The following is a 13,580-nucleotide window of genomic DNA, read 5'->3' on the forward strand; positions in this document are numbered from 1 at the left end:
TGCTTTATTTAACACATCAGATGTTCTTCCCAAGAATGTTATTGTCTCTTCATGACTTCATGGTCAATTTTGATGTCCCTCTCACAGCTCAAAAACATTAAGCTTCCCAAACGTCCTTGGCCCATTGTAGAACATAAGCGTGTCTTAATAAGTTTAACCTGAAAATAATAATAATTGTAATTGGGTATAAGTTTAATTTTTAAAATAATGTAATTGTATATTTCTGATAAGATAAGTTATTATAAATACTATGAGACCTTCACAAAAATCTTAAACTCAATATTAAATTTTAAACTTTCACCCCATAGAAGAAAAATAAGATTTAAAATCCAAATCTTTATAATACAAAGCAATAGGCAATTAAATATATAAATTTTAATTAAAAGCTTAGAGATTGAAAACATTTATATTTTTAAGCAGAAGAATCACAAATCAAACTTACTTTGGAAAATGATCTTTCCGCAGATGCAGATGTAACTGGTATAGTCCCTAAGAATTTGTATGCTATATACAAATTGGGAAACGCTGCTGACAAGTCATACTTGGACAATGTATAAAGAATAGTACTAACACCAATTTTTGCCATATTAATTTATTCATCTTGAGTTATATTTTTTTCTTCTTCTCCACAACCTTCACTTGATGATATTGATTCTGGGCAATGTAATAAAGTAGGTAAATCTATACCTGATGTAAGATCATCAACACTTTTAGAAAAAATAATGTACTTATTACGTAGTTGATTTTTATCAATTTCTGGTAACCAAGCCACTAGGTCAGTAAAACTTTCTTGTGGAAGATGTTGATTATCGGTTTAAACGTCCTTAATCTTTCAGGTGATAAAAGTGTAAAATCTTTTAATATATTGTTAGAGTCATTGAATCGAGATTGAATTGAAGTAATTACTTTGTCCAAAACTGTAAGGTATGTATGACATCGATACTTATCGAATGCCGAGCTCTGTACTTCATCTGAAGCTTTTTCTCCAGGTAAAATTTTTTTAGTACGTTTTCTAGATTCTTTGAAGTCGACCTCTGTTAGATTGTGATGATTAGCAAATTGTTTTGCTTCATTTACCATTTCCTCATACTTTTTGTCACTTCTCATTTTAACTAATTGTTTTTTAGAAGTATTGATTAAACGCAGCGCTTCAATAAAGTCTACTGATTTCGATTGTAAGCAGTTGGATAGTTGTGTTGTAATTGAAAATATTGTTCTTAATAATATCATTGTTATAACAAAATCATGCGATGATATTACATTCAGAAAATGTTTTGCACCAGATGATGTAACTCTGTCAGTTGACTTAAGTAAAAATTCTAAAGTTTCATATAATGCTTTATATTTTTCAAAAATAACAATGATAACACGGTCATGAGAAGTCCATCTCGTTGTGGAAAATGATTTTATTCTACGGATGCTTTCAGTAGAATAAATGTTTTTGTTACTTCACAAACTCCGATGTTCTCTTTCTAGCTCTCATAAATCCAATTAATGCTTGAAGATCACTAAGAAATTGTCTAGTGTGTACACTAGAATCAGCTGTATCTACGATAACTAAATTTAAGCGATGTGCAAAACACTATATGTATTTTGCACTTGGATTTTCTCGCTGAATCAATGTGCGGAATGACCAGAATATTCGCCTTGCATCGATGCTACTCTGTCATATGATTGAGCATATAATTGTTCTTTCCAATTCAAATCATATTTTTCAGAAATATTACAAAATATTTCAAATAATTCTCTTCCCGTTCCATCTTCAGCTGTTACCAGAGAAATTAGTTTTTCTTGAATAACCCCTTCAAAAACATCAATCAAAGCAATCAAAGTGAATTGTTCAAGATTGGCAACATCAGTGGTAGTATCAATTATAATAGAAAACATTTTTGACATTTTAATTTTATTTATTATAGAAGAACGTATTTGTTCTTTTAAAATGTCTAGTAGGGTACTCTGTGTGACATTTGACATGAATGTAAGACGGTTGTTTTATTATTTTATTTTTATTATTAAATATACGGGATATAACCCTTTAACACAATTACACATTACATTCATACACATTAATACAATTATGTAACTTATGATAAGTAGTATATAGTTAAACAAAACAGCTATAAAGTAAGTAGACACGAAGGGTCAACATTGGCATTACTCATCATACGCGAAATCGGTTCATTTTTTAGATAATTTGTGGAGGCGAAAGGGACATAAAAAGGAGCAACAGATCGGGAAGGACGTTGAGGAACACGAAAACAAATTAAGGAAAGCAATTCAGAAGAGTCGATAATTCCATCTAATACATTTTTAAAAAATTTGATGTCCGCCAGCCGCCTACGCTCAGCCAAGGAAACCAGTCCTAACTGAGTAGCGACTGGTTCGTAGTTATGAAGTTCACAGGGGATATTCAAACGAAATCCAGCATATTTCATGAATTTTCGTTGAACCCTTTCAAGCCTGACAGAGTCATTGTTGTCGTGAGGATTCCAAATAACGGCACCATATTCTAAAATAGGGCGTACGAGAGTACAATAAAGTACCGTAAAGGATAAGCCTAACCGAAAGTCTCTACATAATCTCAATACGAATCCTAAAGTTTTAAAAGCCTTGCAACAGATATGCTCAATGTGGGGACTCGGATCGAGATTACTAGTAAAAATAAACCCAAGATCAGTAACACTGCCATTAGAGCATGCAATAGCAGTTGGCCCAAGATGATATTCATATTTGACAGGGGACCGAATTCTAGTATAAGTCATGGACTTACACTTAGAAACATTAAGGGATAAGCCTAGAGTATTGAACCATTCAGTGAACCAATCAAAATCAATCTGTAACAACATACAGTCATCTATGGAGGATACACAAGAGTAGAGTTTAATATCATCTGCAAAACACAAAATACGACTATTGGATAGAACACTTGACACACTATTGATAAATAAAGAGAAAAGGAGTGGAGATAAGTGTCCACCTTGTGGAACACCAAATGTTGATAGATAAACGTTAGACCTCACTCCAAACAGTTTAACCCATTGATAGCGGTAAGAAAGGTAAGATGAATGAGATTATGCATTAATTTTATCAAGATGTATTTGTAATGGTGCATGGTAGTTTGCTAATAAATCAACTTATTCTAAAAAAATTCCTTTATTAAGTGATTTTCTACTTTCATCATGGCCCCTCAAAGCTATGTTTTGCCGTGCTGTATATATAAGTGCATCAATAATGATTGTAACTACTTGCCTATTTTCAGCTACTTGCCGATTTGCAGAAAGCACCAAGGGTAGCTTTAAACCTAATCTAAGATTTTTTGTGAAGAGGCTCCTACTAATTTCAAAATGCAAATGATCTGGGAGTATTTCATGGATTTCTATAATTCTAATAATATTTTTCCAATATCCAGAACCATTTGAAACAATAGTAGTTTTCTTCGCCTTTGGCAACCCAAACAACTTGTATGAAATACAGAATATTTTATTTTTTGAAGGAGAATAAGACAACCACCAGCGTTTACAAGGAGCTTGATTTAGTACTGTTTTGTAATAATAACTTCCATGAAATGAGCGAAATTTACCATTTTTTTCAAAAGTTTTTGGAAATATTTTATTTTCTAATTCTAAAGGATTAGGCTGATATGGTCCTAATTCAACAAAATATGATAATTGATTAGAAGATGCATTTTCTGAAATAAGAGCTGGATCATTATGACATATATTCTTCAAAGCAAAAGTTGTTATTAGAAGCATCAATAAAAACATCTCCTAAATATTACAAACAATACAAGATTTAGAATATTAAAAGCTAGGTAGTTAAAATATCATAAAAGCTAAAATATAAATATTCATTTTAACATGATTTTATACTCAATAATTTCAATCAAATGAACTTCAAGAATATGAAATAATAAACTAACCAATACAATAAGAAACTTTTAAATAGATATGATAATCTTCTTAGAAATTAAAAAAATAAAATTGTTGATCAGTCTTTCATGAACATAAAAATGATAAAATGTATAAAAACTAAAAAGCTTTATCATTTTGTCATTAATACATGCTATTTAAAATTAACATTGTATAAATTGAGCATAAGTAAATTTTTGTATAAATTATTATTAATTGCAAGATAAAAATAGTTAAGCCATAAAAATGCATTCTTTGGTTCTATAGCTAAATAAGCAATGGTGAAAATCTATTTATAGTGTAAGTACAATGTATTAAAGTTGATATATGAATATTTATTTCAATTATAACTACACTACCATAGAATAATTAGAATTTATTTATGAATCCACTATTTATTTATAATATATACTTATCAACAAATTTGAAATTTACACTAACCTGTAGGATTTGTATCTTCAGTGACAACCTTAAATTTATACCTTCATTTTTACTATGTAATGATTCTTGTATATTTATGTAATGATATTTTCACTGAATCCTTCAATTTGAAATTTCAAAATACACATTTAATAAATTATATTATGTAAAATCCAAACATTTTAATACTAATATATTACCTTTATTGTTACAATCGATTCTGTTTTTTTTACTGATGTTTGTTGTTAAAACAGCGTTATTAGCAGGTATTTCTTTAATAATTTTACTGAAATCTTTGATTTAAAAAATAATTATACAATCAATATTTATTTGTAAATAATTAATACTAATCTGTAGGATAAGTATCTTCAGTGGCAACTTTTGAAATCTATACCTTTATTTTTACTATGTAATGATTCATCAATATTTTCACTGAATTCTTCAATTTGAAATTTCAAAATACACATTTAATAAATTATATTATGTAAAATCATAACATATCATATATAATATTATACAACAATATTTCACCTTCATGGTCATCATATTTTATGATTTCGAGGTTATTTTTATTAACAGTAATTAAATTTGAAAAACTTACTATTATCCTGATGAGTTTTTTTGTGTTTTTGAAATCAAAAATTCTGTTAGTGCGCGGTGTTATAATTTTGTGATGACGTTCGCTTTTTGCAAGCATTCCATGTCTTTTCTTTGCCAATTAGTTGTATTAAAACTTACATCACGAACACGACCACAACTTACAAATGTAGTAGGCATTTTTAATTGTGATTACTGTAACGAGTGCAACGAGTAACGGCTAACGAAAAATGGAAAAATTGTAAGTCGTAGGGACTAGGGAACTGTGAAATACTGAATACTAACCAGTAACCAATTTCTATAAATAACTAATAAGAAACTTAGATAATATAGTGTTAATGATAATTGTATATGTGCACATATATATGTATAATAAGTGGAAAATTATGCTCCGTGTTCACCTTCTGTTTCCTTTGGAAATAATTGACCGTTTTTTATGTTTTTAAGCTCGTTAAGTTTATAAAAAGTGCGCGGATGACTGGTGTCGTTGTTGAGTCAGTCTTCCTAATATTTCTTTACTTAATGTCAGTTTTTTAATTCTGTTATACTACGTGAACGTGAAAAGGTAAAACCAAATAAAATTCACTTTATCAGTTAATTACGGCTTATCGACTAACGATAAGTAGCGGCGTCCCGCGTCTGAATTTTTCTTGATTAGAACGCGGCACGTGTCAAGGCCAACACTCAAGCTGCTTTTAGCGTCGGGTGTAATTTAATTGGCCTATCTACATTTTTAAAGGCGTCTTACTTTAATTAATTTTTATTATTTACTTATTAGTTAAACTATTAGTCGTTTAACGCAATGGCTCAAAGTAATGATCTACTTTCTATTGAGCTGAATAAGTGGACAAAAAGCATGCTCGTTGACTTCATTATTACTCAATCACTACCTGCAGTGTGAAATTGAGTGAGGAATTGTCAACATTCTTAAAAGGATCTTCTTCTAACCCTAATTCGTTATCTTCTGAGAACTCATTAAATGTGGCCACTATTCTTCAATCCGTTGTCGATGAGCTGAAATCTGTAGCACTTAGTAACTCTAAGTTACATGATAAGCTAAACCGTCTCGATATGACTGCTAAGGTTACCACTTCTCCTAATTTGAATACTGGTTCAAACAGTCTACCAACTACTTCACTCTCCAAGCCGAATACGGATACTCATTCTAGACAGCCTGCAATCCAATCGACTACTACTCTATCCTCGTCCACAAAATCAAAATTTATCGTTGGCTCTCATAAAAGTGTATCCTCCAAGTTGTCATCAGTGCCGGTGCGGAAGCATATTGATATCTTTGTCTCAAGACTTGAGCCATGTGTAACGACCACTATGCTTGAATCTGAATTGTTCAATAGCTACTCAGATGTGACCATAAATAAATTAGTGACAAAACACCCATCATATTCTTCATTCCATGTGCGCCTGCCTGCGGAGAAGCTTGATGATGTCCTCGAACCTACATTCTGGCCTGATGGCGTAATGGTCAAACGCTTTGGGGTCGTCTTACGCCCGAGATGATTCTAAGCGACACTCCAAAAACTAATTTCTAATTCTTCATGTACGCCTACCTGTGCTCCTCTTGTTGATATACACGCTTATAATTATAATAATAAGGATTATTGTTTATGTAGTGATTTATGTACTTGTAACCATTTTCTCTTAGGTTTTTATCAAAATTGCCGCGGTTTAAGAACCAAGCTAAGTATTTTAAAATGTAATGTCGCTGTTTTTGATTATGTTTTTATCTGTTTCTCTGAAACATGGCTATGTGACAGCTTCTATGATAGTGAACTTGGTCTATCTAACTATATCATTTATAGATGTGATAGAAATAGTTTAACAAGTAATTTTTCTAGAGGTGGTGGCGCTCTCATTGCCATTCGTAGTGACATAGTATCTAATTTAATTTCACTCCAGCTACTAATGTTGAACATCTATTTGTTAAACTTAGCTTTAATAACATCAACTATGTAGTGTGCTCAGTGTACTTTCCTCCCATTGCCGCCCGCTTTCTGCTTACGAGTCTTTTATTTCCACTGTACAATCTGTTCTTCTCCTTCATCCAGAATGTGTATTTATTTTTTGTGGTGACTTCAATTTACCAGATATTATATGGTCCAACGATGATTTTGGTTTACTTTACAATACGGTTTCTAATCCCAGAGTTCAATGCATTCGCGTTCTTTAATTTTTTCCAGCTAAATGATATTCAAAACTCTTTTGGTGTTGTCTTGGACCTTGTGTTCTCCAATGTTAACAGTATCTATATCTCTAAAGCCGTAACTTCAGCAGTACCTTGTGATCCCTACCACCCGGCTCTTGATATTATGATAAAGTTAGATAAACCCTCCTCTTTACTTGATCGCTCCCATAATTATTATGACTTCCGCCGTGCTCCCTATTCAAAAATATGCGAATTCCTAAATTCATTTAATTGGTTGGAGACCATAATATCCCTCGACGTTGATGAAGCTGCTAAGGCAATTTATGACGCCTTGCACTTTTGCATTTTAAACTTTGTTCCGAAAGTGTCTTATATACCTTCGACATTCCCGAAATGGTTTTCAAAAAATCTCAAACATATTGTTTTTAGCAAGAAAAGGCACATGTCAAGTTTAAAGCTTCTCGCTGTCCCCTTGATTATGCGGAATTTTCCGCACTTCGTGCCTCTTACAAGACAGAATACAAGAGATGCCATACTGTCTTCTTGTCTCGCACTGAGTCTATGCTGAAATCTAACCCGGGTCGTTTTGGGACTTTGTCCGAGTTAATAAATCTAGCAACGAAATTCCCCACTCAGTACATTATGAGAATTTACAAAGCTCGGGTTCAGAGTCTGTCTCTAACTTATTTTACCATTACTTTAATACAGTCTATGTTCCTCCTTGTCTAATGACCTTTCGTCTCCTTTTTTGTTCCATGACCTACCTAGCACTTGCTCATTCAACATCGATGATGTGGACGCTGGTCTAGACGCACTAAAAAATGTTAAGTCGGTAGGCCCCGACGGCTTGTCAGGTATATTCTTATACAATGTGAAATCTTCATTATGTTTTCCACTGTGGCTACTTTTTAAACGTTCAATCGATAGCGGAATTTTTCCCTCTTCTTTCAAGATTAGCTCTGTCACTCCTATTTTTAAATCTGGTGATAAGGCTGATGTCAAAAATTATAGACCTGTCTCTATTTTGAGCCACATATCCAAACTGTTTGAACTTCTAGTATTGAGAGTATTCAATCGCCAATTAACTCTATTCTAATCGACGAGCAACATGGATTTAGACCTGGTCGCTCGACCACTACTAATTTATCGTTTTTAACGATTTTGTTTTGAAGGCTGTCGAAAAGCACATCCAAGTTGATGTTATTTACACAGACTTTACTAAAGCCTTCGATAGAGTCGACCATGGCCGCTTAATCGAGACCCTATACAAAACTGGGTTCGGTGAACCATTGTTGTCTTGGTTCAAATCTTATTTGTCAGACAGAGTCCAGTGGGTAAAAGTGTTCGGATGCAAATCATCCATCTCAAAGGTTTCTTCTGGTGTTCCTCAAGGAGGACATTTATCTCCAATATTGTTTTCTTTGTATGTAAATGGCATCAAAGAAATGGTCGAAAACTGTGAACTACTCATGTTTGCCGACGACTTGAAGCTCTTTAGGAAAATTGAAAACTTATCTGACTGCTCTATGCTCAAAATGATCTCAACAACCTAGTCTCGTGGTTTAATAATATTGGTCTTCAGTTTAATGTAAAAAATGTCATTCCATGTCATTTTTAAGACACCGCTTTCCTATTAACTATACTTACTCCATCAATGGCTCAAGTGTAACATCGGTATGTAGTAAGAAGACTTAGGTATTATATTTAATTCCGATCTCAACTTTCACTCCCACACTGAAATGATATGCTGCAAAGCCTTAAAAACGCTTGGGTTTGTAATGCGCATTTCAAAGGAGTTCAATCTATCTTCTTCATTAAAACTTTATACTGCTCATTGGTGCGTTCACTATTAGTATTCATCGGTCCTATGGGACCCTTATACGGTATCTGTCTCCTGTCAACTAGAACGTGTTCAGAGACGGTTCTTATCTTGCGCAGCTTTTGTCTTAAAAATAAATCATCCTCCCCACGACTATTTCTTAGTTATGCAGGAACTCAGCCTCATTTCACTGGCTGACAGGCGAGTTAACGCTAACATAGAGTTTCTGAATAAACTGGTTGATGGTCGTATAGATGCTCCCTCACTTCTCTCGTTAGTCAATTTCAAAGTTCCTTCCCGTACTACTAGATACCATATTCCTTTCGTTGTTCCTGCGCACACTACCAACTATGGCAGAAATAATCCGTTAGACCGCATGATGCGGCTGGCCAATGAGAGCACCGTTCATCAAAACTGATACATTATTTATTATATATTTTTATATTGTTTTATTATCATTATTATACTAATTATTCTGAATTATTATCTTATAAAAATTTAATTGTGTCATTGTGTTAATTATTTAAATTATATATTATTGTATTATGTTAAACTGTTGTATAGGGCCCAGCCCGTTAACAAATAAATAAATAAATTGTATGTTATCATTTATAGTCATTAGGTACAAAAACACCAAGTGGTTCACATTGCTAATCAGTGTTGCCCAAAGAAAATAATTAATCATAATATTATACATAATAGACATTATTATACATTAATTGTACAATAATTGTACTTATAATCTATATCGTGTATTTGTGTGCCGTGTGGCGAGTGTTAGTAGGTACTACACGTCTGCACTACTGTCCAATATCAAAATTACGAGTATTTACATTTTATGTATGGTAACTGAGCAAATCTTTTCTTAATGTAAGAAAGAACCCCAGGACACCCACCACCCCTCAGACTGAGGCACGTGCCTTAATATAGTCCTTCGTCACGCCACTGTTGTTGCTATTCAATCATATTATTTCCAGTGAAAACTAAGACGCTGTATTTTTTAACCTCACTCTTACCACCAATAGTCCAGGATTACAGTACGAGATAATAGGGCAAGGTAAATTATGTAAAAGTAGTTGGACCACAAATACATTTATAGATTTTAAATATCTAATTAGTAGCCTTATCGATGTAAGCAGCATGTTAAAAAAAAATAATTAATTTGCAATTAATAACACTTACCAAATAACCATAAATCAGTTGGAGAATCATGTAAAAAAATATAATATAGATATACAGAGTATTAGATAGATGGCTAGGCATAACAAAAAGATTAGGCGATCATTAGAGACTGGGGGTTCGGCATTACAGTGGATGTTCGGTATTGCCGACGCTGATGATGTACGAAGGTATGATAGTTCGATTAACAAATTAGAGAATGATCAAAAAGATATGATATACATAGTTGAAGACCAAGTTTCTATTTTAAGGAGTACAATAACAAATTTCAATGAAACCATAACAACATTTAAGGACAACAAATTATTATTTGATAAAAATATGAAAAAAATTTAAACAACTATTAACGAAACAAATATTAAATAAGCAGATGAAAAAACACGAATTATTATTCTAAAATTAATATCCCTAATTGAAAATAACATAATTGAATTAGATATATTTTTAACAAGGTTACAAAGAATGATATCAAACGTTTAAACCAATAAATTAGATGTTATTATAATTACTCCAGATCAGTTTTTGTCAGAAATAAAACGAATAAAAAATATCCTACTTGAAAATTTACAAATCCCTATAAAATTCAACATGAATTATATACAAGAAATATACAAATTATTACATATAGACCTTTACCTAATGAACGATAGATTGATATTTTCAATAAAAATACCACTATGTATCCCCGAAATTTTCAAATTATATTATATTCTACCAATATACGTCCTAATCAATGAAGTCGGGAAATTTATACATTTAACTGAAAATTTATATACTTATGTACTTAATAAATTAGATCAACAAGATTAATTACTTAATTCATTTTTACTAGAAAAAACTTATGAATTTGTATATGCAAACAAATTTTTGATTATTGTAATAGGTGTTATGTTATCATACCGTAATTGTGGGTGAATAGAAACAAGGTTTACACCTTTAAGGTGTTATATTTCTGGATCTAAAATATGTACAATGTTGTAAATTACATAAAAATTTGGGTCTCACCGTGTACTACATGATAGAATTTTAAACGATTATCCAACTATAAAATTTGATTTTATATATTTTTTTAAGTACGCTGTTTCTATTCACCCGCAGGTGTGGGTGAAAAAAAACAGCTGCTTAGTTTTCATAGAATTTGTTATTCAACTGTTTGAGGTTGAATAGAAACATAATTTTGAATTTTTTTTAAAAAAAAAGGCGTTCAAATAACTTACTTATAGCCTTTATTTTATGATAAACACATTTTAAACATATTTTATTTTAAACACACAGTATTTTTTTTATTTAACAAATAAATAATAATTCAGTCTTTGAATTTAATAGTCTTCTTAAGTTTCTTATATTAACTAATTAATTATAAACCTTACAAAACACATTTTAAAAAATTTAACAAATATAATAATAAATTCAGTCTTTGAATTTAATAGCCTTTATGTTTCTTATATTAACTTATTAAAGTAAAACCTTCTTTGGATACTTTAAACATACCTACCTTGGTATTAAGAATATAGGTAAGTACAAATGTACAATTTATATAACAAATACTTATAATGATTTGTAGTTAACTTGAAATTTAAATAAACCTCTTTTATATGGTTCATGGTTATTCAGCTTACCAACTATTTGGAAGAAACTAAATGTAAATTCGTCTGTAACATTTGGGAACCCATATATAAATCCAAAATGGTCTCTTGTGTTGATGTTTCTTAAAAATGTACCAATGAACTCACCATGATCACATTTTATAACTTTACAAACATAATACTTATAAATTTTCTTACTAGTTGTTGCTTTTTTTGATATGATCTCGAAACTAACTAGTAACCACATTCCATCTTTTACATCAGTCATTTGATAAATAGGATGGACATTGTCAAAACGTTGATTGTATTTTATAACATGTGGTAAAGTCTCAATATTTACATCACCATCATCTTGTTCATCTGAGCTATCATCTGAAATTACTGCTGGGGATATCATAGAACCAACAATATCTTCTGGTTGGTCAACTATACTGGAAGAATCAAATTGATCAGAGTTAGAACTCCTCACAACCTCAACACTTTGTCCTGGTTGAACATTCAATTTTTTTCTCTTTTGACGCACATTTGTTGTTTCAGTACTTCTCATAGTTTTTAAAAATTCTGTTAAACTACTGTTGATATGATCAGAAACATCTGGGTCATCATATTCTACTGGCAACATGTTTAATACCTTCTCACGATTTAGAGGGTATATTCTACATTTTTCGAAACCCGATTTTATTCACCCACAATTACGGTACTGTAGTAAACCGACATAGTCACTTTACTTTATACACAGAGTGTAAACGACTACATACTTTACTTATTTTCGAGTTTAATTCTAATAATACTAATAATTCTAATAACTTATTTAATTAACCAAAATAATCTATTCAATTATACAAACACGTACACGGACGAAAAAGAAGAGGAAGAAATGTCATTACAACAGGAGGACATACAAAACGAAGCCACTGCACCAAGGGAAACTGACATAGTTGAATTTCCATTAACGCCTAAGTAGTAACTGGGTCCCTGGGGGGCCACCACCGCCACCGCCACCGCCACCCCCGCGACCTACCACTCACCCAAGGTACCACCACCCGTACCACCCCTCTCTGCCCAGCCATGGTGAACGCCGCCGTCACACCACCTCCCGCCCCACCATAGATGCCGCAACCGGTACACTGCTCAGCCGTTATCTCGTAGTACACATTATCTTTATACCTATATCTATACATCTATATACGTACAAAATATATGCCCCACCACTAATCCCCACTACTAGTTAACACCTAACTTCTAGAACTCGATCATCCCCCACCATTCATAATAATAATAATAATAATATTAATGACGATTAATTATTAAGCACTAATATTCAGTCATAGTTTTGTTTTAACAGTGTCAAGTTGTAAATCTCGGTTTAACTTTATCAGTATTAATATGGCAGGGCCAATAAGTGAAATGAACCGTTTGTATAAATATGTTGCACCTTCATCGCCGTCCGAACTCATCGATTGTAGTAATTTCACAATTGACCACGAAAATCGCAAGTTCTTAAACATCGGATTCGATCCAAAAGATAAATTTAATATTGTGCTGCGAATTATTACACCGGCACGGTATGTAAATATTTCTCCAGACTTCTTGAAGCGTATTTATTCATCATGGGTAATATTTTATCCCACATTCTCGATCCTGCTGTGAAAAAATTCACTTTTTTGGAATGTGAATCGGTTTGAATCACAAGTATGGTATATAGGAGAGCATGTATTAGTCGTGTGGTCTAAAGAACAAGCGGATGTAGAATTTTATTGAATAGAAGAGATCTTATGACAATTCAAGATTTAGAGTGGATGATTTTTGAAACCGTATCAAGAAAAATCAATATCGTAAGACCTAATATTTTAAATCAACTCGAACAATATATCCGAATACTTTAAAACAGATTTTAATATTGATAA

The 13,580-nt window shown here is 32.0% G+C and overlaps 2 protein-coding genes and 1 pseudogene across 2 annotated transcripts; 2 read left to right on the forward strand and 1 right to left on the reverse strand.

The window, feature by feature from the left end:
- Positions 1 to 7: 7 nt before the first annotated feature.
- On the reverse strand, positions 8 to 739 carry LOC126555347 (zinc finger MYM-type protein 1-like). Its single transcript, XM_050210277.1, has 2 exons — positions 443 to 739; positions 8 to 158 (listed from the first exon to the last, which is right to left on the reverse strand). The coding sequence occupies exons 1-2, from the start codon at positions 584 to 586 to the stop codon at positions 39 to 41; spliced, it is 264 nt and encodes an 87-aa protein (XP_050066234.1). The 5' UTR covers positions 587 to 739; the 3' UTR covers positions 8 to 38.
- Positions 740 to 5,996: 5,257 nt separating this feature from the next.
- Positions 5,997 to 8,642, forward strand: LOC126555352 (uncharacterized). The gene is made up of 2 exons (XM_050210281.1): positions 5,997 to 6,401; positions 8,262 to 8,642. Exons 1-2 carry the CDS (start codon positions 5,997 to 5,999, stop codon positions 8,640 to 8,642), a joined length of 786 nt encoding a protein of 261 aa, XP_050066238.1.
- A 1,399-nt stretch (positions 8,643 to 10,041) lies between these two features.
- On the forward strand, positions 10,042 to 10,897 carry LOC114127294 (uncharacterized; annotated as a pseudogene).
- The last annotated feature ends 2,683 nt before the right edge of the window (positions 10,898 to 13,580 follow it).

Source organism: Aphis gossypii, unplaced genomic scaffold (genome assembly GCF_020184175.1).
Source record: "Aphis gossypii isolate Hap1 unplaced genomic scaffold, ASM2018417v2 Contig00808, whole genome shotgun sequence".
Taxonomy (NCBI): Eukaryota; Metazoa; Arthropoda; class Insecta; order Hemiptera; family Aphididae; genus Aphis; species Aphis gossypii.